This window comes from Kogia breviceps, chromosome 11, assembly GCF_026419965.1.
Source record: "Kogia breviceps isolate mKogBre1 chromosome 11, mKogBre1 haplotype 1, whole genome shotgun sequence".
NCBI lineage: Eukaryota > Metazoa > Chordata > Mammalia > Artiodactyla > Physeteridae > Kogia > Kogia breviceps.
In genome coordinates, this window is record NC_081320.1 from 9,445,352 (window position 1) to 9,473,175 (window position 27,824).

The 27,824-nt window shown below is 46.0% G+C and overlaps 2 protein-coding genes across 5 annotated transcripts in view; both read right to left on the reverse strand.

Annotated features, from left to right (window-relative positions):
- Positions 1–18,401, reverse strand: part of NCAPH (non-SMC condensin I complex subunit H) — a 38,444-nt gene extending 20,043 nt beyond the window's left edge. For all 3 annotated transcript variants that reach the window (XM_059078486.2, XM_067007193.1, XM_059078484.2), the window contains exons 1-6: positions 18,347–18,401; positions 9,238–9,481; positions 8,989–9,079; positions 8,199–8,291; positions 7,734–7,872; positions 7,132–7,256 (exon numbers count right to left, since the gene is read on the reverse strand). In XM_059078486.2, the coding sequence (XP_058934469.1) occupies positions 7,132–7,256; positions 7,734–7,872; positions 8,199–8,291; positions 8,989–9,079; positions 9,238–9,481; positions 18,347–18,365 (711 nt within the window). In that variant the 5' untranslated portion in view covers positions 18,366–18,401. The remainder of the gene's footprint in view (positions 1–7,131; positions 7,257–7,733; positions 7,873–8,198; positions 8,292–8,988; positions 9,080–9,237; positions 9,482–18,346) is intronic.
- A 4,270-nt stretch (positions 18,402–22,671) lies between these two features.
- ITPRIPL1 (ITPRIP like 1) lies at positions 22,672–27,661 on the reverse strand. Of its 2 annotated transcripts, XM_067007194.1 has the most exons (3): positions 27,194–27,661; positions 26,930–27,023; positions 22,672–26,245 (listed from the first exon to the last, which is right to left on the reverse strand). In XM_067007194.1, exon 3 carries the CDS (start codon positions 26,229–26,231, stop codon positions 24,582–24,584), a length of 1,650 nt encoding a protein of 549 aa, XP_066863295.1. In that variant the 5' UTR covers positions 26,232–26,245; positions 26,930–27,023; positions 27,194–27,661; the 3' UTR covers positions 22,672–24,581. The 2 variants fall into 2 exon arrangements, with proteins under 2 accessions (XP_066863295.1, XP_058934481.1); XM_059078498.2 differs by lacking the exon at positions 26,930–27,023 and having other exon boundaries at positions 27,194–27,453.
- Between the last annotated feature and the right edge of the window lie 163 nt (positions 27,662–27,824).

A 27,824-nucleotide genomic window follows, 5' to 3' on the forward strand; every position in this document is an offset into this window, starting at 1 on the left:
GGGTTGTCTCAGCCTTATGCGAAAATCCACAGCTCTAGCCCAACTTGCACACTGTCCAGCTTCCTAAGGAACCAGAACTTTTCCTGCTTTGTGACCTTTGTTTATGCCTCTGCCTAGAATCACCTTCTTGTCACCACCTGACAAACACCTACCCTCCCTTCACAGCCCAGTTCAAATCTCCCCTCTTCCGGAAACTCTGACCTACACCCACTCTGGTCTCCTGAGTATGTGCCTTGACCGTCCTTACATTGTGTCTATTTGTGCCCTCCTGGTCTGAAGGACTGGAGCATAATCAGGCTGGAATCCCCGTGACAGCAAGAATTCTGCACACAGCAGAGAGCTGTGTCCAAAATAGATCAGCTCATATAAAAACAAGGGTTCTCAGCTGGTCCAGACACACCCACAGAACACCTGCTGTCTAATCTCCTGCCATTGCCAAGAGAATGCAGGTTCAATGAACAGCTGAAACTTCAGGTTTTAAGTTTATGCCCACCACCACCCCTTCTTTTTTAGCTTCCAAACTTTCAGTTATTCTACGTTTACCACAGATTACAGAGCAAAAAAAGCTTCCCAGGATCGGGGTTCTCGGTGTTTCTTCAAGATTCTGTTGTCTGCACTGGCATAAATAGACCAAAGCTTGCAGGGAGCAGCACTGCTGCTCTTGCGTTCTCTCTTTAGAACAATGGGAGAGGCCAGTGCAAGCCTCCTCGGGCTCCCTAGAATTGGGTCTACCTGGGAAGACACAAGATGGTAGGAAAAGAGAATTTCCAACCATGCTGCTGAATCGAACATTTCAGTGTAGAACCAAAAGCACAAGCAAGAATGATGGTGAAGTAAATATTTAGATTACCTGGGAAGGTGAAAAAACAAGGAGAATCGGGGAAGGGAAGCTTAGGTGGGAGAGGATTTTATGGCTCCCCTTCAGATGTGTACAACATATTACCATGGATAAAGCACTCTGACAAATACTGACCCACTAACACAGATCTCAGGGGTATCTGTTTTTAGTTTGACAAAGTGAGATTCAGAGACTTTTCCCAGGCCACACAACTAAGACAGTAAAACCAGGATCTGAACTTTACACAGTCTGCCTCCAATGCTGACCCATAGATAGAAAAAAGAATACAACTCCCTCCCCTAAAGAGCCTGGCCCCCTCACCTCTACCCTGGCTCCTGGCCTCGGCCTCGGGGCCCAACCCCACCTGCACACAGTCCTCACCCCAACACGGGCTGGAGAACCGTCCTGCCCAGACCCCATCAGCCAGGGTGAAAGCAGCCAGGCCCCTCACTCCCAGCCACCACACGCTCAGCCTCACCACTACCATCTGCCTGAGACAATATCCTCTCAAGGGGGTGGGAACTGGTTCCTGGGAGAAGGTGAGAAATATCTTAGAAATTACAATAATGTGTGCCTCTCCAACCTTGACCTTACCTGGCAAAATTGTATTCCTTTGGAATTAATTTCAAGGAAGAGGGATAGGAACAAAACTAAAAAGGCTAAGTGGTATGTGTGTGTGTTGGGGGGGGCGTCATGATGAAAGCCTGGGAAACACTGCTCTAAGGAAACACGGTTTTGCCCGAGGACACCGTCTCCCCAACACGGCTGCTTCCTCTCCCACAGCCCTCACACCGCTGGCCTAGATGTCAGATAGGTGATTTCCTTGCTCCTCATTGCAGCTTCCAGACTATTCTACTTCCCAATTCCTACAACCCCCACCTTTGAATGTAACATCAGACTCTACCACCCTGTTGCAATCACCTTCTAGTCCCCAGGTCACAACCCTACCCCCTTCTTAGAAGATTTTAATATTAGCTCCTGACTCATTCCTGTTCTCCAACTTTACTGCTGTCGTGGTTTCTGGTAATTTAACTATCCTTGTAGACCCATCCAATATTCTGGCCTCTCAGTTCCTTGATATCCTCTCCTTCAGTGGTCTTGTACTTCATCCTAAGAACCCCAAGACTCATGGGATCCTAGCATGGCCCCCTGCCTCCTCTGCCTTTTGCACCCTGGCCTATTTTCTGAATTGAATCATTAACCAGGATTGCAACCTCTCTGTATGCTCAATTCCAAGTGCTCCTCTCTGACCACCACCTCTTGTCTTTCCAGACTACCCCTTCTTGTCTCCAACGCCAAGAAGCCTTTGGTCCCATCAGGCCCTACAGTCTACTGGTCACATGGCTTTACACTGTCCTTCACACACCTCTTTTCCCACTAAAATTCCACAAGCAACAACCACAACCACCCCCTTGCACACTCTCAGCTCCAGCGCCCCTTTCAGCTGTGTCACATTCACTCGGCTAAACACAATCCTTTGTTAAATCTAACTTCCTGCCTACTCCATGCTTGTACCCACAGAGCCAGTCATGGCTGGAGAAAGACACAAAGTCATGGGACTTCTCTGGTGGTCCAGTGGTTAAGAATCCACCTTCCAATACAGAGGACGCAGGTTCCATACCTGGTCAGGGAACTAAGATCCCACATGCTGTGGGGCAACTAAGCCTGCACACTGCAACTACTGAGCCCATGTGTTTTGGAGCCTGTGCACCACAACTACAGAGAAGCCCACGTGTCACAACGAAGAGCCTGCACAGCTCAACGAAAGACCCGCATGCTGCAACAAAGATCCCATGTACTGCAACAAAGACCCGACAGAGCCAAAAAAAAAAAAAAAAAGACACAAAGTCATGCTGACCGACCTCACTGTAAATCCATCCTCCAGTGCCCCCTCAGGGAAACCCTAAGTGTTGTCTAGCCATCAAACTACATTTCCCTAGTCCCTCCACTCCCCCATCCTCCTAGATGACTCCCTACTACCTTATCCTCTCTTCAAACCTCCAACACTTTCCTCCTCTATACTCCCTGTCAGTTGAAGATCTGGCTTATTTCACTGATGGGGGTGGGGGTGGGGGTTGGAAGGGGAAGCGCAACCAGAAGAGAATATCCAGAATGCACCCATGTGCACACACTCAAGCCCCACCTCTCATCAGCCACTGTGCTCCTCAGACAAGCCCCATCCAAGCTGTCCAATCCTTACCCTTCTCACCTGCTCAAACACCACCCTAACATTTCTCCTCCCTTTTCTGCATCATCAATAATTCCTTCTCCACTAGACTGTTGCCATCAACAAGTAAACATGCTGTTAATTCTCCCATTTAAAAAAACAAACAACAACAAAAAGGCATTTTCACAGAACTAGAACAAATAATTATAAAATTTGTGTGGAAATACAAAAGACCCCAGATAGCCAAAACTATACTGAGAAAGAAGAACAGAGCTGGAGGATTCACACTCCCAGACTTCAGACTATACTACAAAGCTACAGTACTCTAAACAGTATGGTATTGGCACACAAAAAAAGACACATAGATCAGTGGAACAGGATAGAAAGCCCAGAAATAAACCCACACACTTATGGTCAATTAATCTATGACAAAAGAGGCAAGAATAAACAATGGGAAAAAAATGATCTCTTCAATAAGTGGCGCTGGGAAAACTGGACAGCTACATACAAAAGAATGAAGTTAGAACACTCTCTAACACCATATACAAAAACAAACACAAAATGGATTAAAGACCTAAATGTAAGACTGGAAACCATGAAACTCCTAGAAGAATACACAGCCAGAACACTCTTTGACATAAATTGTAGCAGTTATTTTTTTGGATCTGTCTCCTAAGGCAAAGGAAACAAAAGCAAAAATAAACATATGAGACGTAATTAAACTCAACTGCTTTTGCACAGCAAAGGAAACCATCAACAAAATGAAAAGACAGCCTACTTGACTGGGAGGAAATAATTGCAAATGATATGACTGATAAGGGGTTAATATCCAAAATATATAAACAGCTCATACAACTCAATATCAAAAAAACAAACCCAATCAAAAAATGGGCAGAAGATGTAAACAGACATTTTTCCAAAGAAGACACACAGATAGCAGACACATGAAAAGATGTTCAACACTGCTAATCATCAGAGAAATGCAAATCAAAACTAAAATGAGATATCACCTCACACCTGTCAGAATGGCTATCATTTAAAAAGACGATAAACAGGGACTTCCCTGGTGGCGCAGTGGTTAAGAATCTGCCTGACAATGCAGGGGACACGGGTTCAAGCGCTGGTCCGGGAATATCCCACATGCCGTGGAGCAGCTAAGTCCATGCGCCACAACTACCTACTGAGCCTGCGCTCTAGAGCCCGTGTGCCACAACTATTGAAGCCTGCATGCCTAGAGCCCATGCTCCACAACAAGAGAAGCCACAGCAATGAGAGGCCCGTGCACTGCAATGAAGAGTAGCCTCTACTCACTGCAACTAGAGAAAGCCTGTGTGCGGCAAGAAAGAGCCAAAGCAGCCAAAAATAAAATAAATAATTTTTTTTTAAAAAAAGACTACAAATAACAAATGCTGATAAGGATGTCAAGAAAAGGAAACACTTGTATATCGTTGGTGGGAATGTAAATTAGTGCAGCCACTATAGAGGGTTCCCAAAAGACTAAAAACAAAATTACCATTTGATCCAGCAATTCCACTCCTGGGTATATATCTGAAGAAAATGAAAACACTGATTTGAAAAGATACATGCATACCAATGTTCACAGAGGCATTATTTACAAGAGCTGAGATATGGAAGCAACTTAAGTATCCATCAACAGATGAACGGATAAAGAAGATGCTGTGTATATGTGTGTGTGTGTGTGTACGTACACACACACACACACACACACACACACACACACACACACACACACACTGGACTACTACTTAGCCATAAAAAAAAATGATGTTTCACTATTTGCAACAGCATGGCTGGACCTCAACATGGCTAGAGGTTATTATGCTTAGTGAAATAAGCCAGACAGAGAAAGACAAATACTGTATGTTATCACTTATATGTGAAATCTAAAAAATAAAACAAAGGAATGTATATAACAAAATAGAAATTGACTCAAAGTTATAGAGAACAAACTAGCGTTTACCCATGGAGAGAGGGAAAAGGAAGGGGCAAGATAGGGGTAGGGGACCAAGAGGTACAAATTACTATGTATAAAATAAATAAGCTACAAGAATATATTGTACAGTATAGGGAATAGAGCCAATATTTTATAACTTTAAATGAAGTATAATCTATAAAAATTTTGAATCACTATGTTGTATACCTGAAACTAATATAACATTGTAAATAAATTACACCTCAAAAATAATTTTTAAAAATTAAAAAAGAATATACTGTGCAAATATTCCCATGTCAATAAATAACTACAATATCATTCTTTAAAAAAACAAAAACACAAAAACTCAGGACCTTACTTTCCCCTCCATTTGCCATTCCATTACTCTGCCCCAATTTACAGCAAAACTCTTCTAAAAAACTGCTTCCCTTCCCATTTGTTTCCCCCTGCCTAATTCGTTTTGAAAAAGTTCAAACCTACAAGAATGTTGAAATAGTAATATGAATCTCTGTGTAACTTTTACCTAGATTTCCCAACAGGTAACATTTTTCATATTTGCTTTCTCCCTGTCCCCAACAACAGAACCTTCTTGGAAGTAGATATTACAAGACTTTGCCTCAGTTATTAAGTTATTAAGTTATTAAGTTATTAAGCTATTGCCACTCAGCTCCAAGCCTACCTTCTATACTTTGCTCTGTGATGCTGGGTTGGAGACCACACTTCAGCTGTGCCAGCAGCTCCCTATTGGGCTCCACCAAAAAGGGACACTAGAGGGAGATGGCAGGGCCGGAGGAAGGAGAAAGGACCCACTTCTTTCTGTAGGATTCCTGTTCCTGGGAGTGTCACCCAACAGTGATACACCACCCCAGCAGCAGCAGGTCCTACATGGGCAGTAACTGAATTTAACTTGTACTTTTTCCTTATACTCACAGAACCAACCTTGCTGGGTGCCAATAAGAGACACCAGCACCAGTGGGCATTCCCTCCTCAGACATCTGGGTTCTGGGCCCCCACGCCCCTCCTCCAAACTCAGGGACACCAGCATCAGCCAAGCAGCACCCCTTCCTTGGAGGTCTGAGCTGCAGCTCCCCAGGGCCCCTTCGCCAAGCTCACCATGGCCTCAGGCTGCCATATTTGACATGGTTGACTGCTCCATCCTCCCTAAAACTCTCATTTCAATACTATACTCTCTTGGTCTTCCCCCACCTACTGGACGTTTCTTATTCAGCTCTCTGAACTGTTAAGACAGGGGTATCCGGGCCCAGTCCTTTTTCCACATACACTTATTCCCTTGGTGATCAATTCCAGTCTCGTGACCTTAATTACTAAGGTAAGAAAAAGAAAGAGAAGGTAAGAGAAATAATCTAGTCCATCGTTGGTGGGATGTAGGTAAGAGAAAGAAATAATCTAGTCCATCGCTGGTGGGAGAGTAAGTTGGTATAAACTTTTTGTGAGGGCAATGGAAATTTCATGTCTCAAAATTTTCTTACAAATATACTCCCAGAAGAATGCAAACAGGTACAACAATGTTCACTGAAATTGTTTCTAATAGCAAAAATTTTTTTTTTAAATTGTAGCAATATCTGTTTGCTTTAAATTAACTGGTAATTTATAAAGAGGCCTCTGGTACCATTCCTTTAAGCAGATTTCTCAGGATTTGCTAAATCATGTAAGGTTGTTTAGAGCACGGACTCTGGAGCCAGACCACTTAGTTTCAAATCCCAGTTTACTTACTAATTACATCATCTTGGACAAGTTACTCCACAGCCCTGCACCTCAATTACCTCTTCATAAAAGGTAGCAAGGATGTTATAAGGACAGAATGGGTTAACAAAGGTCACGGGCCTTGGGCAGCACAGTGTGCCTGGTAGACACACAATAAATATTAGCTGTCAACACCACTGCTGCATGTACTACAGAAGAAAATTAATATTTTAATCAATTGGTTTTCTCAGTAATTCGCCATCTTGTTCTACTCAATCATTCTGAAATATTGAGGGAAAAGCAGGGACCTACCCCTGTCAGTCTTCGCTGTAAAGCTAAAGGATGACAATGCAGAGACACCAGTTGAATATTTTACTCCCGGGAGGCCTGAACAAGCACATAGCAGCAAGTTTCTGCTACTGAGCCTCTGAATTAGCCAGAGACTACACTGGGCACACAGTTTCTCACCTCACACTTTCGATCTGCTTCGGAGACATTGAGGTTGTTTATATTCTGCTCGATGGTTTTGTACAAGTGCTTCTTCCTTGGCTTTGGAGCCTTCTTGGTTGTTCCTGTTTCGGTTGCACTTCCATCTACAAGGAGTAAGACCATGCACTGCAGGGGATGCTTTGGAGCATGTAACTGAACTTATCAATTCAAGTTCTTCAAGACTCTAGAGAGTGATCGTAATTAAAACACATGCCATCCCCTCAAAGCAGCAGGCACGTCTAATCCGCAGCTTAGGGAGAAACCAAACTACTAGATAAAGTATTTGGTTTCTGATACGAGTCAATTTCCAAAGACCCCCCCCAAATCAGAAGCTCCCTCGTTGGTGATGTTTACTCAATCTTGCCTAAATAAAATCTAAAAGCTTTTATAAGGGCCTTCTCTTTTCCAAAGAAAAACAAATCTAGTGTTTGAGTATCTTCTCAAATATAATTCTGAAAATATCCATGTCTTCAACAGAATGAGAGAAGTGATATCTTGTGACTTCATTTCAGTGTTACTCAAATAACTACCTGCTACACCCTTTAAAAAAGCCCCTTACATCCAGATCCCAACCCATGTACCTGGACCATGGTCCTCTTCTTCTCCCGGAGATGGTGCATCCTTGCCCAGCCCACCAAGGACTTTGTATACATCAGCATGGACAGCATCTACGCGTACAGCATAGATCTTGGTGCTGGCATCCAGAGTGCCGGCAGCCACCTAGTCAAACAAGCAGAGCTGTACTCATGGTGATCATAAAAAAGGAGCAGCTGAACAGGCAAAACAAAGAAATCTGCATAAAATATGTACTTGCCCTTAAGAAAAAAATGACAAAGATTCCCCTAACACAGGGAATAAAAAAAACATAACAGAAAGATATTTTCTCTACCTTTCATCAGTTAAGGAAAGAAAGTAAAGTAGCTAATAAAATGTCTTAAACAAGGAAGGCTCTCATGTATTTGTAGAATTCAATTATTGTGCTATGCTAAGGATTAGCAATCACTAGCATTAATTCCGAGGCAAGAGAAGGTGAACATCCTTCTTACTTTAAAGTTGGTCGGTTCGGCATCTTTCTGTTTAAGAATCTCTGACATAAAATCAATCAAGTGCAAGCCAAAAGCATTCTTGGTGGTGATTTTCTGAAAACAGAAAGTTTTAGAAAGGTTTGTTATTTATAGCCTATGCTCACATAAATAATGCTACCCTGTCATGGGAAGCTAAGCTTTTAAACAGGAATATCCCACATCTCAACACAGATATCCATTCCCACAAACATCTGGTGATACAGCTAAATCCATGTGTGTACTTCCTCATTCTCAGGGTCTGGAGTGACAGCACACAATTGCTGAGTGTTCCTGTGTGCAGGTCCTGTTCTAAGCACTGACACAGAGGGGCTCAGTGACCCTCAGAACAATTCTCAGGCAGGGACTAGTCACATTCCCATTTTACAGAGGAGGACCACACTGCAGCACAGTGGCTGAGTGACTTGCCAAGGCTACACAGCTTTGTAAGTGACAGGATTCCAACTCAGGCTAGATCTAGGGCTCACAATTAGCCCACAACTCTACTATCTATCTACTATCTAGCTCCAGAACTACACTATTAACCCCTAGTGTGCTGCCTCGTGACACACCGCAGGGGGCAGGCAAATTGTCAGAGGGGCACCAAAGGTCTATAAGAAACAGTAAAACCACATTGAAAACACCAGCACTGAGAAGAGTCTCTAGAGAATAAAAGTGCACAATCACTGATCATGCATTCTCTACAGAATCAAGACTAGATTTCCTCTCTGATCAAGCTGCAAAATCTTCACTGATTAAACCGGCAGACACTCACATTTTCAGCAGACAGTTTGATACAGGTGGAGTAATGCTCAGTAATCTGTGTGTTTGTAAACTTAGGAATCGTAGCTGAAACATCAACATTCCTAAAGAAAAAAAAAAAAAAAAAAAAACACAACTCTGGCAAGGATCAACGACACTGGATCTTTTCAAAATCCAGACCCAAAATCCACAAGGTATTGTGGTGATGCAAACCCACGTAACCCATGTCAAGGTGGCCACCACAACAAGGCAGCCCACTCACCTACTGGAGGGGGAGGCCAGCAAATGAGGCGAGTCTGTGCTGAACTGAAGGTCAAAGACCCTGGAGCGCCTCCGCTGCAGCCGCTCCTTCTCGTCGTCATTCTGAGGAAAATCTTCAAGGACTGGGGTGCCAGGAGTACTGAGAGGGGCCTTCCTGGGCAGGGCCATGGAGAACACCTGCTCTGAGGGTGAGGAGGTGCTGTGGTGGCATCCACGGGTCCCTGAAGCAGAGTTCTTCATTGTGGCTGACAGCAGTGGAACAAAACACTTGCTCAGGAAACCTTCAGCAGGACATTTCCTACGTCTAAACAGGGGATGGGACCTGTCCCAGGGTGGAAGTTCACAGCACATTTCCCACCAAGATCTTTTCCAACTCTAATATTCTATGGCTAGAACCTCTGTAGTTCAGGTTTCTTGGGGGGTGATGGGTTTCTGATGCTTCCTGACAATCTGGACAAATATCCACTATGCAGCTACTGTAAACCTAAAGCACTATATGGGATATAACACTGGGTAAGAAAGAGTTGCTGCCTCTGATAAGCTCACAAACCAGCAGAACAACAGATGTATATAACCATGATGACAGGCAAGAGAGAAAAGATAAGATGCTGACATAAGGGTGAGGGATGGGCTATCATGTCAGACAGACTAGGTTCTAATCCCAGCAGGGATACAGAATAAGCAACACAAATATGTAAACTAAATAGAATATTCCAAAGAACTGCCCACAGATTACTTGCTAACTGCAAAGGGAAAAATGTCTTTTACAATAAAAGATCTAGCAGTCACCACGTTAACCAAACAATCAGATGTAGCCTCTCTAAAAATGAGACAACTTGAAACTTACTCATCTCCTTACGGGACAAAATATGAAATTCAGAGCATCATCCGTAAAATACTTTTGCCAAATATGCTTAACCTAAATTTAACCAAGACTTTAAATCTAACTTCCAGTTTATAAGAAATATAAGGGCTAGAGGAACAAGTTAAATGATATCAGAAGAAAACATTTAGACAAATCCAGAATATGGGACAGTTAGCTCTTAAAAAAGTCAATGTCAAAAAAAAAAAAAGAAAAAAAGAAAAGTAGGGGATTCTTCTTGAGCAAAAGAAACCAAAGAGTCATACAAACCAAAAACAATGTCTGAACTTTCAGCCAATCCTTGGTCAAACAAAAAAATTAACTATAAACAACATTTGGGGGATAAACAGCGAAATCTGGAATATAGTCCGGATATCAGGGAACATTAGGGAATTGATTTTTATTTTCTTAGGTGTGATAATGATATAATGGTATGTAGAAGAATATCCTTACTTTTGGAAGATGCATAGGAAACAATTTAGGGGTGATATGACATGGTGTGTGCAACTTTCAAATGAATCAATCAAAACTGTGTGTGTGTGTGTGTGTGTGATAGAGGAAAATTATGGCAAAATGTTAACAATTGGGTTTAAGTTGTGAGTGTGAGACTATTTACTGTCTAAGTCTTTCAACGTCCCTGTTTGTTTGAACACTTTCATAATAAGAAGTTAGAAAATGGATGGCATGTTAGATGGGGATAAAAGCCATGGGGAAAAGTAAAGCATGGAAGGGGAATAAAGAGGATTGGGGAATGGAGGTGGGAGGTCATTTTCAATATAGTGGTCAAGGAAACGTTTCAGCAAGAAGCTAACATCAGAATCAAGACCGTGCAGATATTTGCAGGAAGCTACATGGAAGCAGGGGAAACAGCAAGTACAGAGGCAGGAACATGCCTGGCACGTCTGAGGGGCCAGTGTGGCGGAAGCAGTGAGAGGGAAGCACGGAAGTGAGAGAGGTCACAGGGTGTCAGACTTGCGGGGCCTGGTAGGGCAGGAGCACCAATTAGTCAGAATAAGGGAGGGACAACCGGTAGGGGTGTATGAGCCTTACTTATGGGCCACTGTAAAGACTTGGGATTTCATGAGCAGTGAGAAGGGAAGTGAATGGAACGTGGTGAGAAGAGGAATAAAGTGATCTAACTTATGCTTCACGAAGATCCCTATGGCTATTATGTTGAAAACTGAAAGGACAAGCAGGAAGACCAATTAGGAGGCAACTATCAACAACTAGGATAAGAGATGCTGGTGGGGCTTCCCTGGTGGCGCAGTGGTTGAGCGTCCGCCTGCCGATGCAGAGGACGCGGGTTCGGGCCCCGATCCGGGAAGGTCCCACATGCCGCGGAGCGGCTGGGCCCATGAGCCATGGCCGCTGAGCCTGTGCGTCCGGAGCCTGTGCTCTGCAACAGGAGAGGCCACAACAGTGAGAGGCCCGCGTACCGGAAAAAAAAAAAAAAAAAAAAAAAGAGAGATGCTGGTGGCTCACACCAGAGAGGGGTCAGTGCAGGTGGCAGGCAGTGGTCAGACACTGGATATAGTCTCAAAGTAAAGCCAACATGGTTTCCTGATGGATTAAATGTGGGCCATGAGAAAAAAAAAAGAAGAATGAAGGATAACTACAACAGTACCCTGAACAACTGATGAAATGGAGTTGCCCGGACGTGAGAGAGGAAGACTACAGGAGAAGCATATTTGTGGGGAAAGGAGGCAAGGTCAGGGCTCAGTTTGGAGCCTGCTGGACTTGAGAGACTTACTAGTCATCCAACTGGAGTAGAGAGCCAGATATTTAAGTCTAGAGTTTAGGGGAAAGTTCTGGGCTGGATATATAAACGTGGATGTCGTAAGCATAGAGAGAGTATTCAAAGCCGTAAGACTAGATGAGAAGACCAAAAAATGAGGATAGATAGAAAAAAGCAGAAGGCTGAGTCCTAGAATACTTCAAAAGTTTAAAGAGAAGGAAACGGGGAAACAGTGAAGAGATAGGGAATGTGTAACTAGTGAAGGAGAATGTGGCATTCCACAAGTAGGTGAAGAAAATATTCCAGGGGAGGAAGGAGTAATGAACTATGTCAAATGCAGCTGACAGGTCAAATGAGATGAGGACAGAGAATTGATCATTAGATTTAGCAACCTAGAGGTTATTGACAAGAGCAGTTTTTCTTGAGTGCAGGGTGACAAAACAGAAAGTCAAACAGGCACAGATTCAAGATAAGATAGGAGGGACAAAAAAAGAGAGAAGATGGGAGAACAGAAATTGGAGAGAGAAAACAGAGACATGGTTTTCAAGGACTCATGCTGTAAAGGAAGAAGAGAAATGGGAGGAAGGCAGTTGAAAGGGAAGTGAGGTCAAGAAACTAATTTTAAAATGGAAAAAAAAAAAAACCCAGCTTGGTAGAAAAAAATGAAGCAAACAGACTGTATTAGTCTCCTACTGCTGCTATAACAAATTACCACAAACTTAATGGTACATAATACATAAATGTATTCTCTTGCAGTTCATGAGTCAGAAGTCTAAAATCAAGGTGTCAACAGGACTGCATTCTCTCTAGAGGCTTTAAGGAAGAATCTGTTTCTTTGCCTTTTTCAGGTTCTCGAGGCCACCTACAATCCTTGGCTTATGGTCCCTTCCTTCCATCACTCCAACCTCTTGCTTCTGTCATCACCTCTCCTTCTCTGACTTTGGCCCTCCTGCATCCCTCTTATGAGGACCATTGTGATTACATTGGGCCCATCCAGATAATCCAGGATAATCTCCCCATCTCAAGATCCTTAACTTAATCAAATCCACAACTGAAATCATACCAAGCATCTTTTCCGACCACAATGAGATTAAAAATCAATTACAGGGAAAAAACTGTAGAAAACACAAACACATGGAGATTAAACAATATATTACTAAACGAACCTTCAAGTTGCAAACTTTCAAAGATGCAAACGTGCATCTGGTTCCAGCAAGGAACAAGAACCTGTGCCATCAATGTCAGGCATGAGTGAAATTGCAGCTTGCCCTCCACCTCCTATTGCTGATGATCCTGCAGCTCTACCATCTCCCACCTTCTCTCCCTCCTCCAGCCAGTAATGCTTCTTTCCTGTTCACTCGATGCCAGCCTCTGTATGCCAGCTGTTGTACTGTACTACTGTACTTTTCAAGTAAGAAAAGACTAAAAATGTTTTATTTTTTGTTTTCTTCATGTATTATTTGTGTGAAAAGTATTAGAAACCTATTACAGTACAGTACTATATGGCCGATTATGTTAGTTGGGTACCTAGGCTAACTTTGTTGGACTTATGAACAAACTGCACTTACAAACTCACTCTCAGAACAGAACTCGTTCAGATGTAGGGGACTTACTGTAGTTTCCTTTTGCTGCTGGAACAAATTACCACAAATTTAGTTGTTTAAAACAAAACGAATTTATTCTCTTACGGTTCTGGATTTTAGAGTCTAAAATGTGTATCCCTATGTTTCTGGGATATTGTCAAGGTATTCGTAGGGCTGGTTCCTTCCTGAGGCTCTGAGGGCTGAACGCCTTTTCTGGCTTCTAGGGGTGCATTTCTTACATTTCTTATCTTATAAGAAATAGGCCCCTTCCTTCATCTTCCCAGCCAACAGCTTAGTGTCTTCAAATCTCTCACTGTTTCTGTCTTCACACTGCCTTCTCCCTCTCTAAATGTTGTAGCAGTGTTATTTGCAATAGTCAAATAGTGGAAACAATCCAAATACCCATCAACTGGTGAATGGACAGACAAAATGTGGTTTATCCATAAGACTGAATACTATTCAGCAATAAAAAGAAATGAGTTATTTAAAAAAAATGGATCACTGAGGAAATCAAAAAATACCTAGAGACAAATGACAATGAAAACACGACAATCCAAAATCTATGGGACGCAGCAAAAGCAGTTCTAAGAGGGAAGTTTGTAGCAATACAATCTTACCTCAGGAAACAAGAAAAATCTCAAATAAACAACCTAACCTTACACCTAAAGCAACTAGAAAAAGAACAAACAAAACTTAAAGTTAGTAGAAGGAAAGAAATCATAAAGATCAGAGCAGAAATAAATGAAATAGAGTCAAAGAAAACAATACCAAAGATCAGTAAAACTAAAAGCTGGTTCTTTGAGAAGATAAACAAAACTGATACAGTTTTGTTTATCAGTTTTCTTTAGACTCATCAAGAAAAAAAGGGAGAGGACTCAAATCAATAAAATTAGAAGCGAAAAAGGAGAAGTTACAACGGACACCACAGAAATACAAAGGATCATAAGAGACTACTACAAGCAATTATACGCCAATAAAATGGACAACCTAGAAGAAACAGACAAATGCTTAGAAAGGTACAACCTTCCAAGACTGAACCAGGAAGAAATAGAAAATATAAACAGACCAATCACAAGCAATGAAATTGAAACTGTGATTTAAAAACTTCCAACAAACAGAAGTCCAGGACTAGATGACTTCACAGGCAAATTCTATCAAACATTAAGAGAAAAGTTAGCACTTCTCCTTCTCAAACTCTTCCAAAAAACTGCAGAGGAAGGAACACTCCCAAGCTCATTCTGAGAGGCCACCATCACCCTGATATCAAACCAGAACTCAGCCATAAAAAAGAATGAAATAATGGCATTTGCAGTGACATGGATGGACCTAGAGACTGTCATACTGAGTGAAGTAAGTCGTACAGAGAAAGACAAATATCATATGATATTGCTTTTATGTGGAATCTAAAAATATGGTACAAATGAACCTACTTACAGAACAGAAATAGTCACAGATGTAGAAAACAAATTTATGGTTACCAAGGGGGAAATGTTGGGGGGAGGGATAAACTGGGAGATTGGGAATGACATATACACACTACTATATATAAAATAGATAACTAGTAAGAACCTACTGTATAGCGCAGGGAACTCTACTCAATACTCTGTAATGACCTATATAAGAACAGAATCTAAAAAAGAGTGGATATATGTATATATATAACTGAATCACTTTGCTGTACAGCAGAAACTAACACAACATTGTAAATCAACTATACTACAATAAAATTTAATTTAAAAAAAAGTTAAAAAATCATATCCACAAAGTCCCTTTTACCATGTAAAACAACATACTCACAGGTTCCAGATATCTTTGAGAGGGCCATTATTCACAGAGATCATGCAGAAGAAAGGGTAAAAGTTGCTGAACAACGTACTCAAGCAGGTAAAGGCGCTGCCTTGCTGAGAGCATAGAGTCCATCCACAGCAAAAGGAAGGAAGACTGAGAACACAGGCAAAGATGCAGGTAGGGGAGAAGGTGCACTGGTGGACTTGCGGATACCTTTTGATTGCTTTTATTTTCTTAGTAAAATAGGAAGCCTCTAGGGACTTCCCTGGTGGTCCAGTGGGTAAGACTCCACGCTCCAATGCAGGGGGCCAGAGTTTGATACCTGGACAGGGAACTAGATCCCTCATGCATGCCGCGACTAACAAGTCCACATGCTGTAACTAAGACCTGGAGCAGCCAAAACAAATAAATAAATATTTTTTTAAAAATTAAAGAAAGAAAGCAGCTAAAAACCAAAACCTCAGCAGGTAAGGGTGAGGGCTGGGAAGGAGGTACTGGAGATTTCAGGAGAGAAAGGAAGATACGAAATCACCATCTAGAAGGAGAGTGGATGAACCAGGGAATACAGCATGAATGCTGGGCAGCTTTAGCGTCCCCTTGAGACCACTGGGTGCAAGCAGAGTAGGCAGAGTTGGGATTAACCAGAGTTGTGATTTTGTCAAGCAAGCGTAAGGAGGCAAGAAGAGGGCAAGGGGTTCTGGGCATATGAAAGGGAGTGATTACACCAAATGACCATTGAATGTAAGCTAAGTAAGGAGGGGAACAAGGGTAGAGGTGAGAGACAGTGAAAAGTAGAAGAATACAAGTCTGCTGGGTCAAAGGATTGTTGGAGTCGGGGAACAAGAGGGAGTAAGCTGGAAAGACAGGAGTGATTGAGAGGCAGGGTGCACTGAGATGACAGTGGCACAGCTGTTGATAACAACAAGGTCTAGGGTGTGACCACGGTGGTGAGTGGCTGTGGCCTATGAGAGTAGGCCAAGAAACAAGATCCTTGGAAGGGAGAGATGAAGGAACTGAGAGACCTGGGGGGAGAGTTTCCAGATTTAAGAACCAGAAGGGGGCTTCCCTGGTGGCGCAGTGGTTGAGAGTCTGCCTACCAATGCAGGGGACACGGGTTCGTGCCCTGGTCCGGGAACATCCCACATGCCGCGGAGCGGCTGGGCCCATGAGCCATGGCCGCCGCGTCCGGAGCCTGTGCTCCACCAACGGGAGAGGCCGCAAGAGTGAGAGGCCCGCGTACCGCAAAAAAAAAAAAAAGAACCAGAAGGCTTGGCTTCAAACTCCAGCTCCTTCACTTACTAACGGGAGAAATTTTAAGTAAATGCTCTAAGCGTTTGCTTCTTCATCCTCCAAAGGAGAATAATAATGTATATCTCAGCTGGTTCAGAATTAGTGATATGAAAAAAATATGCATAATATAACACACATTTAATAGGAACACATTAAAAAGAGTGACACACAACAAAAACTAAAAGGTTGCCCATGTAAGGGGAAGGGAAAGAGTGAAGAGTGGGGATAAAAGAGATTTAAAAATACAAGAACAACTTCACATGTTTCCCTGATAGCTTCCCACAAGCTAAAGAGCATGATTAACATAACTCTCAGCTGAGGTCAAAACAAACAAAACAGAAGAAAGTAAAAATAGGAGGGAGGCAAGAGACATTTTTAGAGACTGGATCAAGAGGACTTGTGACTACTTGAATGAGGGCACTGCAAACGACGTAAGGCAGGGAGTTGGACCTTGGGATAAGAGAAAAACAGAAATAGAAAGCACTGAAGGAGGAATCTAAGAGGGGAACTCAAAATGGGAATTCGAGTTACACCTTATTTCGCAGAATTGTCTTTCCCTGATTTCTCTCCTTCCTTTACCATTATACATTCATTCATTCGGCAGATGGCTACTGAACTCAAAAACACTTTCAGTATCCACTCCCTCAACTCCTACTCATTTTTCAACCCCTCTGATCTGGCTCCCACGCCCACCACCACAGCTTCCTATTGCCAAACCCAATCGTCACTTTTCGGGCTTCATCCCTCTTGAGAGTCAACAGCACTTGAAACAGCTGAAAACACTGCTTCTTGAAACACTCTTGGCTTCTACAACACCACTCTTTTCTGAGTTTTTCTAGCTCTTCCTTCTCTAACCAGCTTCTAAATGCTGGTCCCAAGTATTTTCTCTACAGGGTCTTCCTAGTGTTCTCACCTGTTCCCATGGTTTCGCCATCTATATGATGATAATAACCAAATTTACTTCTCAGTCCACAGGCCACTTCCCTGAGCAGCCCATATCACTGCCCTGAGTATCAAGCTCTTATCCACGTGATTATTGACCCTTTCACCTGACTCAGGTCACTTACCACGTACAAAATGTAACTAAATTTCGAAACCTCTTACCAAAACCTACAAAGGCTCTGACTACCTACCCGACCTCACTCACTGTTCAGTTACAAAATCCTGTTTCTCGCCCATGTCAGCCTCTTTCTCCTTTGCCCGTTTTTTTGTACTTGCTCCTTCTGTCTGAACACGTTCCCCAGAATCTGCTTAAAGGGACCCTCCCCCGACTCTGCTTTTCTCAATCTGAGTACTCAGCCTCATCTGTAATTATTTCGTTTCCTGTCTGTCTCCCGAACTAAAACACATGCTCTAAGAGGGTGGAATCTTATCTGTTTTGTTCTTTGCTATATCTATGCATCTGACAAAGGTTCTGGCCCGAAGGGGGCACTCAATACTAGCTGAATGAACGTAAAAATAAATGCATACGTATTAAGCATACAGCAGTAACCACAATACTTCCATGGCCCTGAACTAACGCGCGTTACAGGAAAACCTTTTAAAGGAAGAAGACACCGCGCAAACTGTAGGAGCCCAGGGGGTAAGGCGTCCCACATCCGGCTCACAGCGGCAAGAGCTGCGCGGGCCGAAGCCGCGTCCTGATTGGCCGAACGCACCCGCCCGCCCACCCTGCGCCGGCCCTCCTCTCCCCCAGCCCGCCTGCCTCTACTTCAGCCGGCGGAGAACAAGGCCAACGACAAGGCCGAGAATAGCCGCTCTCCCGGCTCATGCCAGCCCGCCAGCCCCGCCACCCGGAGCACCTCTTCGCACCGGGCCTTTCCCACCACGCCTCCCACTCACTCAGCCTCACCGGGGCAGGGAGGTCCCATCTTGTCCTCCGCGTCTCCAGAGTTGGTTTTAAATCGCCCGCCGAGACGCCTGAGCGCAATAACGGCCGTGATGACGCCACCGTGGGCGGGGCCAGGTCTGCGCCTGCGCAGACCGCCTTGGTCCTCCGCGCGAAAAGGGTCTTACCGCGCGGAATGGAAGTGAGAGGTCAGGGATTGAGCGCTCCGAGCTCGGGTCCTGGGGCTAGACTAATGGATCCATGGACGCCCCCCGCCCCCACCTCCCCGGAAATAGTATGAAAACTCCCTCCTTTCCAGCGCTAGACGCGGAACTGGGCGCTAGGACCCAGACACCGTGGAGCAGAGCGGGCAAAGGCTCTACTTTCACGGAAGTTACATACTAATGGAGGAGGCAGGTGACCGAGGAAACAAAGGTTGATTTTCCCATCGCGACCTGTGCTATAAGGGCAGCAAAACACTAGGAGGTAGAAAGTGATGATGGGGTGTGGGTCAGAGGTGAGAGGTAGCCGACACCGGAATGAGGAGTGTTCCAGGCAGGGGAAGACAGATGCAAAATGTTGTGTGTACATTTTTTTTCTTTAATGAAGACCATCGTTTTTATTCTTGCGAAAAGATTCCTGGATATCTTCCTCCCTTTCAGAAAAAATAAGGTTAAGGTCGGAAGTGAGACGAGTGTAATGTGCCACCCATCGGTTCATTCTGCTTCATCTCATCCCAAGAACTGTATTACAGGAGAAAAGACCAGGGCTGTTCCCCCAAATACCCCTCGAACATCCTATAATGTCTTAACACACGTATGGCATTTTATACAGTACTTCTTCTCAAGGGTGCTATTGGCATTCAGGGTGAAACAACGCTTGGCCTGTGGGACTCCTGTCCTCTTTGTAGGACTGCTCAGCGTCCCAGACACGATTTTCTCGCTAAATGCCAACGGTGCCCCTCAGTCGTTTTGGCAACCTAAAAAGTACTACCTTCCCGTCCTACCCCTAGGCTCTTCATGACATTTTTTTTTTCCTTAGGACGGGAATAAAACACAGACCTACTAGAGCATGGCCTTGAGGATATGCGGAGGGGGAAGGGAAAGCTGTAACGAAGTGAGAGAGTGGCATGGACATATATATATATATATACACTACCAAACGTAGGGTGGACAGCTAGTAGGAAGCAACCGCATGGCACAGGGAGATCAGCTCGGTGGTTTGTGACCACCTAGAGGGGTGGGATAGGGAGGGTGGGAGGGAGACGCAAGAGGGAGGAGATATGGGGACATATGTATATGTATAACTGATTCACTTTGTTGTAAAGCAGAAACTAACACACCATTGTAAAGCAATTATACTCCAATAAAGATGTTAAAAAAAAAAGTACTACCTTGTTGAAAACGATTTTTTAAGCCTATCTATTTTTTGCACGAAGTTGTTTCTCCCAGTGAGCACCTTCAAATCTTTAGTGTAAGGCAGTGTGGGATAGAAGAAAGAAAACAAGTTTACCCAGGAACCCAAATCAGCACCCAGGGGTCATCCTGGATGCCTCCCTCTCCCTCACCCCTCACTCTTCACACACAACCCATTGCTGGGCTCTTTTGACTTACTAAAAATCTCTTCTATCCCGCATCTCTTTTCATCCATATTTCCTTCTCGCTGGTCTGCAGCAGCCCCAAACCTGCTCTGACCCTCTTCTCCTTGGGCCCAGGGTGGTGGTTGCTAAGTACAAAACCGACCTGTCGCTTCCTCCCAAAGTCCAAAATGCTTCAGAGGTGCCATTGCTCAGGGAGCTTCTAAAATGATCTACAAGGCCCTCCTGGGCCTGGTCCCCACAGCCTTTCCGCCCTCACTTTGCACCTTGCCTCCATCTTCTCCTTGCCCTCCAGTCACTGGGCCTCCTTTCAGGCTAGCCCTCATGGTGCCAGCTCTTACCACGAGGCCTCTGCATGTGCCACGTCTTCTACGTAGGATCCTCTCCATCCCATTCATCTTCACCCTCTTCATCCTCATCTTCACCCAGTTAACTCCTGTCAGGTTTCAGCTCATATCACTTCCTCAGGGAGGCCTCCCCTGATAGGCTCAAGTGTCCTTACTGGAGGCTTTAGTGGAACTTGTCACCTTTGTTTTTTTTGTTCATTTTCACTGGAGTAGAGTTGATTTACAATGTTGTGTGAGTTTCAGGTGTACAGCAAAGTGAATCCAGTTATACATATATCCACTCTTTTTTCAGATTCTTTTCCCATATAGGTCACCTTTTACATCTGCTGGGACGACTATTTCATATCTGTCTCCTCCATATAGACTGTCAACCCCATGAGGACAAAGCGTGTCTTTGCTCACCATTGTTTTCCCAGGGCCTGATGCTAGCCCCGGATACAGCAAGTGCTTAAATATGTATTGAATGAGCAAAGTTGGAAGACAAGCTTAATCCTGGATTGGGCGTCTTAACCTCTCTGGGCCCCATTTTCTTCCCTATTTATAAAACAGTGATGATAATACCCACCCCCCACCCCGCCCCTGCACTGGGCTTTAGGAGGAGTTAGGTAATAGATCCTGTGAACACACAGACTCAGTGTATGCTAGGGTGCCAGTCACTGTTCTCTTAAGTGCATTTGAGAGTGGGACCGGGTTGTGATCCTCTGGATTCCGTGTGTGCACCATCTAAGAGAAGTGGGGGCTGGGAGGGTAGCAGGTAGCACTGAATCTAGAGGCTCTGAAGAACTGGCTTGGAACTCTTAGCAGAGGAAGGCTCCTAGGAGGCCCATCAGCCATTGGCTGAGGTGTGAAGCTGTCCAGTGGTTGTAGTGGAGCCTCCTGAGCTGAGTGCTTGGAACTCCGTGTGCAGTGCCAGCTGCACCCCCTGCATTTCTGTAGGCCAGGCCTGCCTGGTGCAGGCAGGTCTTTCACCTCCCGTTCTGAATGCCTTCTTTGTCTGGGAGGATTAGGACTACAGCGGATACCAAGAGATCCGTTCAAAACTGGTATCAGTGGCCTGCAAAGCTCAACTCTTCTGTCTACAAAAGTAGTGGGGCCCCTCCTCCAACCCTCATCTGCCAGAAAAGTGCTGGAGCCGTTCCCCTTCCCTATTTTTCACTCCTCACCCAGATTCTAATTCCCCAAAGTGATGTCAAACAGCCTCAGTTTAGGAATAATAGAGGAATAATAGTGTTATCAGCTGGCTACCTGAACAAACAGTCTTTTGGCTGAAATTTGCCCAACCTTCCAGCCTGCAGCTGGCTTATATCAATGTAGTTCATGATATAAACCACCAAGTCACTGGGGTTCAACAGGGCATGTAGCTGAAATGGCTTTGCATTTGTTTTGGCCTCTGAGCAAATGCCTTTAATTTTTGTATGTGATATAAAATTCCTGACCTCCTAAGGACTGGACTAAGAACCAACAATTTCTATCTTCCAGAATTCCCAAACAATAACATACCACCCTTTATCTTAAAATTAATATAGTTTATCTTAAAATTAATATAATGCTTTTTGCTTTTCAAAACACTGTAACCCCTACATCTTATTCCCAAGATCGTGCTGGAAGGTTGCTAGGACGGGTACTTTCTTCCAGGCTCTGCCACTTATGAGCTATGTATACTCCTTCCGAGCCTCAGTTTCCTCGTAGGCAAAATGGAGGGGTTAAAGCACCCACCTCGTGGGGTTATAGTGTGAAGATTAAATGAGTTCCCAGATGTGCAGAACAGTGCCTGGACCATTGGCAATGCTCAATGAATGCTAAGTATTCCCATTACTATAATCGCTGTTATATCCTGGGTGCCAGCCAGGTATTGTTTAGAATAAAATTGAGCTTCCTGAGTATCTGGAAGCTTCCTCTTTCATTGTAAGAGTATTCCCAGAGCACAACAGCTCTGTCCTTCCCATTAATACTTGTTTTTCCTATTCTCTTTCTTATACTCTCTGCCCCACCCAAGCTTTGCTGACTGTTCCCTTTGTATTCTTCTGCCCACTCATAACTTTACATTTTCTTCCTTGTCTTGTACTAGACTGGAAACCACCCAGTCCTAGGTCATACCACCTTTCTACCTGACAGGCCTATGCCTTCTGGAGTTTATATATGTTGTTTGTAAACATTAAGACCTTTTAATTTGGCTGATATTTTGGTCTGGACACCATGAAAATGAGTAACTTAGGTGTTCCTTAAGACTCTGAATTACTCTTTCCTGGTTACCGGCCATGCCGGTGGGAAACCACAGGGCAGACTGGTTCAAAGTACACTGAGAAACACCAGGATGTACTGGATGAAGCGATCAGGGTAACGTGAACTTCTTGGGAACAGGCATGTGAGAATGCTGATCTGCTGTTACTGCAGATTCCAACTGATACAGAAAATAATCTTCTTTATTGATTTGGAAGTAAAACACCAGCAAATTATTTTCTAAACAAAAAGCATATGTATTTTTAAAAATTAATTAATTTTTGGCTGTGTTGGGTCTGTTGCTGCGCGTGGGCTTTCTCTAGTTGCGGTGGGGGGGGGCTACTCTTCATTGCGGTGCGCGGGCTTCTCACTGCGGTGGCTTCTCTTGTTGCGGAGCATGGGCTCTAGGTGCGTGGGCTTCAGGAGTTGTGGCACGTGGGCTCAGTAGTTGTGGCTCGCGGGCTCTAGAGCACAGGCTCAGTAGTTGTGGCACAGGGTTTAGCTGCTCTGCGGCATGTGGGATCTTCCCGGACCAGGGCTCGAACCCGTGTCCCCTGCATTGGCAGACGGATTCTCAACCACTGCGCCACCAGGGAAATCCCCAAAAACACGTGGATGTTTTTAAAACACCAAAATCCCACCAGCATAGAACCAACCATCATTGCATCTGCACTTGAAAGCTGTACCTGGCAGATATCAGCAGACAACACGAGAACACAGCAGCTCTTGTGCAGCAGTGGGAGCCCCAAATATTGGCTGGCATCAGCTTCTGGGACACTTGTCATTTATTTTTGCTGGGGGGGAGGGTGTGGATTCTATAACCAAAGCCTACGAGGCCAGCACCTAAACCCCCAATGAGGTCACATTAAATGTGGGGCAAAGTTCTCCTCCCCCGAAGATCTTCCTGGCAGTGCTGGGTAGGAACAGCACTGGTATTTCCAAAACAACCACACCCACAACTAGAGTCACATTTCTTAACACTCCTCCCCAGGATGCCCAGGGTTTGAAAGAGGGGGAAATATACCAATCATATCTCCAGAATTATGACTTTGTTAGAGCTGAACTGCTTCACAGTCCCTTCCTGTCCAGCCCTGGCAGTGGGCCTGGATTGTGATGACCCCGCTTTGCAAACCCACAAACGTAGTTCAAATAATCCCTTTGTCTTCTTTGAAAAGAGAATACAAAGGCATTACCAGACTGAGAAAAAGCACAGCTACACGTGGTAGCTAAACCTTCTTTCCATTTAACAAATAAGTGGCTCCCCTCAGAAACCGTGATTTCATCTCAGAGCCCCCCAAAAGACTGTCCTCCTTAAGGGTTTTATAATGTTTCCGGGCACTGAGGTCATCAGATGTTTTGACGATCTAATTAATTTTAGTAAACACATTATTTCAACTGTGGGACAGGCCACTGTTGACTTACTATTTGTCTGTGAGTCAAGTTATTTGGGTAGTATTGGAGTTCTTTTCAGATGCATAAAACAGCTATATTATATTGCACATATCATATGAAAATAGGGCTAAATTAAGAAAAGGGCAAATAAACATCTTGGTTATATCTTCAAATAGCGGAGGTCTGAAAAATTCGATCCTAAAATACAAGAAGCTACCATCACAGTATTTGGGATAAAATGGAGTGCTATCAGCTTGGATACGAGTTGGGCTGAGTTCAATAAGGAAACCAGTTTACAAGGGATGTGCTCGGAGTCCTTCACAAAAGAAGGAATAAGCTGGAATGGAAGTATTCTCTGGTTCTCTGACTTCCAGTGTTGCTACAAAACCCAACTTCACAGGCCTCTTCTGGATCTCAACTCTTTTAGCAGCAAGATCCTCCCATAACATGTTACCCTGGGCCCTCTTCGGGTCATGATGAAAGTTAAGTCAGGAGAAGAAAACTTCAAAGACCCAGCCTTGATTAGGCCCTGCAGACTGGACCCCTCCTCATGACCACTTCACATACTCCTAAGTGTCTTAATCTATCACAGCCCCCACTGGCAAGGTGAAGGTCACGTGTACTGCTGATGTGTCTGAAAAATAAACTCTTTTGCAGCCTGAGAATCAGAAATACCTTCTCTCCCTTTTTAACGGCCTGTACATTAATGTGCCCCAGCCAGTGAGGCACAGGGCAGAGCTTTCACCTGGGTTAGAAGGTCGTGGAACTCTTCCACTGCCTGTGAATGTGCCATGGGGTTTAGCACCAGGTGTTGGAAGAGATTGACGGGCTCAGCATTACGAAATGTCTTAGGGATTGGGATGGTCAGCGGCAGGAAGGTGTTACCAATGAAGAAATGATGGAGAGACCTTCTCCGGAGGCCTTGGCCCAAGAACCAGAGGATGTCCTGGAGCCGCTGGGAGAGCATGCCATGCTGCCAGTCCGTTAGGGGCAGCTGCAGCAACAGGTGCATGAGGGCAGTTTTGAAGTGGTAAGAGGTGAGGATGGGGCGGGATGCTCCCTGGGGTAAACTCTGAAGGTCCCGGAGACTCAAAATGATCTGGAGGCACTTGAGGTGACAGGTGTTCTCGGGAGCAAAACGCCCGACCAGCTTTAGGAACAAGTGCTCACAGGCTGCAAAGGACTCGGGCCAGTCCACGCTGGTGAGCTGTTCCTGGTCAGGGGCCTGACTCACCAGGTAGACCAAGGTGTCTTCCCGTTGCACACCCAGGACCAGGCGGATTGAGAGAAAGCGGCCTGAGCGGTAGTCCAGCCTGAGCTTGCAGGAGGTGGCGGATGGAGGCAGGCTGAGCTTGAAGTCATACTTGTGGGCTACGAGGGCCCAGGCATTGCCCACCATGTTCCGGAACCACTGCACCGTCTTACACACATCCAGGTAGGAGCCGGTGCAGACAGCCGCCTTGATGGAGCCATTACACTGGCCCAGGAGGGCTGAGTGGTCCCTGTGGTGGTGCACCAGGCACAACACGTCCCCCAGAAGCTTCTCGCGCTTGCACACGCATTCCGACTCGACCAGCACGCAGCCACAGCGGCGGCCTAGGACCAGATCCCTCATCTCCAGCACAAACATAGTGCCCTGGGGGGCAACAATGGGCACCAGGATGTCAAATTCCTGGGTCTCGTGGAGGGTTCCCCATTTCTCGAAGGCAGCCCCGATGCCCAGGCAGTCCTCCAACTGTGGGCGAGCCTCCCGGCGGCTGAGCACCCGACAGGCCTTGATGAGGTCATCCACAAAGCTCTCCACGAACTCGCAGGTGCAGGGCAGGTCCCGGGTGACGTTCTGGATGTGGTGTCTGTGAAAGGATTCCAGGACCTCCCTCGGGGGGAAGTCGGTAAGCCAGTTGTAGGAGGTGACAGGCACGACACGGACCTCCTCCTCCTCCTCCTCCTCATCGCTGCTGGAATCAAAGGCCGGCTCGTGCTGCATGTTCTGTCGCAGGAGCTCAAAGATGAGAAAAAAGCAAAAGAGGCCAGCGTTCCACAGGTTTCCCAGCATCCAGCCCAGCGGACCCTCCTGGCCATCTGCCTGGAACGCCCACCCCCTGTCTTTCTTCCCCAGCGCTAACTGGTCACTGGATGTGTCTCCTCTCCAGAAGTTCTCTGCCTTCTCCTTCTCCTCAGCTGCTCGCTTCCTCTCTTCAAACTCTAGGTCTAACTGGCGCATCTCCTCGCTCATCCGCTTCTCCAGCTGCCGGCTTCTGGCTAGCGTGTCCAGGTCCATCCGGTCACTGACCATCAAGGGGTGGTGCACAACATACATCATTGCCAAGAACAGAAGGCTTATCACAGCCATGGAGGCCTCTGCATCTAGAGAAGTAGGAGGCTGGGAGTCAGCGGTGATCTTCGGGACTTATCTGCTCTCCAGTGTGTACTCCCCATAGCCCTGGAACCCCAAATCCTGGAAGTCAGCTACTCAGGTCATTCCTAGGATGGGGAGGGGGACCCTGTTCCAGGGTGGTCTCACCCAACTCATCAGTCCACCATGGGCACCAGGTGTGCCCTGCTGATCCCAGAGGCTCCCTTCCATGGGCAGAAAGCACTGGTCTGCCTGGGCCACACCTTTCTTCTTGCCAGGCCGGCAGCCCCAGGCCGAGTGGGATGCTCTAGCACCCCACTTTCTCTGTGACTTCACAATCCTCATTCTCCTTAGCCTGTGTCATCAGACCACTCAGCAGCTCCTCCTGCCCCGTGCCCAGTGGGCCAACTCCCGGGGGGGGGGGTGCGGCCAAGGAGGCACAGTGCCACCAGCCACTTCTCCACTGCTGCTGCTGTGCTCTCTGAGGTCCTACCGGGGCTGCCGGTTACCCCATTGGTGGGCCAGGCCCAAAGGCAGGCACAGCTCCACCTCTTGGCCCAGGAAACTTCGTGAAGAACGGGATGCCCAAGGCCTCCTGAGAGCCCGCAGGAGGGGGTTCTTCTGCCTACCCATCCACCACAAAGGCCTGAAGCTTCCTGCACTCACCCCACCTGTTCACAAGCTACTGGGCTTACCGAGATCATGAAGGACCAGCGCTGAAGCCAGGTGAGGGATTCTCCTTCCTTTGGAACTCGTCCTTGCTTAGTCTCACCGCCCTCTCCAGGAGCCCTGTTAAAATTTACAACGTACCTGGGGGGCTTTGGCTCAAAGCCATGTGCCTCCCTACCCCCCATTCATAACTTCCCCAAATTCCACGCCTAGAGATCTGAACTCTCATCCGCCTATTTAGACCAAGCCAACTCAAGGTTTCTCCCGGGACCTGGGACCAGGTTACTCACGGTCAGCGTTAGCACGAACACGGTCTTAAAGAGCCCGCGCGGCCTGACCGTCCCCGCCTTCTTCCCCGCACGGTGGGGGCTACGGGTGCCTCGCCGGGTCCGCCCGCGGACGTGGCCCCGCTCCCCTCTCCCGGGGAGCACAGCATGTTTATCCAAGGGTCCGACTGTCTGTGAGCGGCGGGCCCCGAGACCCCACGGTGCCGCGCGCCGCTCCGAGGGCGCCAGCCGGACAACGCGCTCCCGCGGTCCAGGCTCCGCCCCGCCCCGCCCACCCAAATCCCCGCCGCGCAGAGAGCGCGCAGCAGGAGTCCAACCCTGGGGCCGGGTGACCTTCTTCGTCAGCGCGCGCCGTGTGTCCGCCGCCTCGCCTCCCAAGGCCCTGCGGAGGGGCTGTGGCCACAGACTCGCTGCTGAACTGCGCTCACGCCGCAGGCGATCAGCCTCCCTAGAGTCGGGCAAGGGGGCACTGCAGGGCCGGCTGTCAGCTTCACTCAGCTGGGTTCAATGGAGAATACACTTAATGGGATTTTAGAATACACTTACAGTGAGGATGATGGTGGCATAACCAAGAAAGCATGGGGGGACCGTCATTCCCACTTCAGGCTGGCCCTGCGCAAAATGGTAGTTCCTA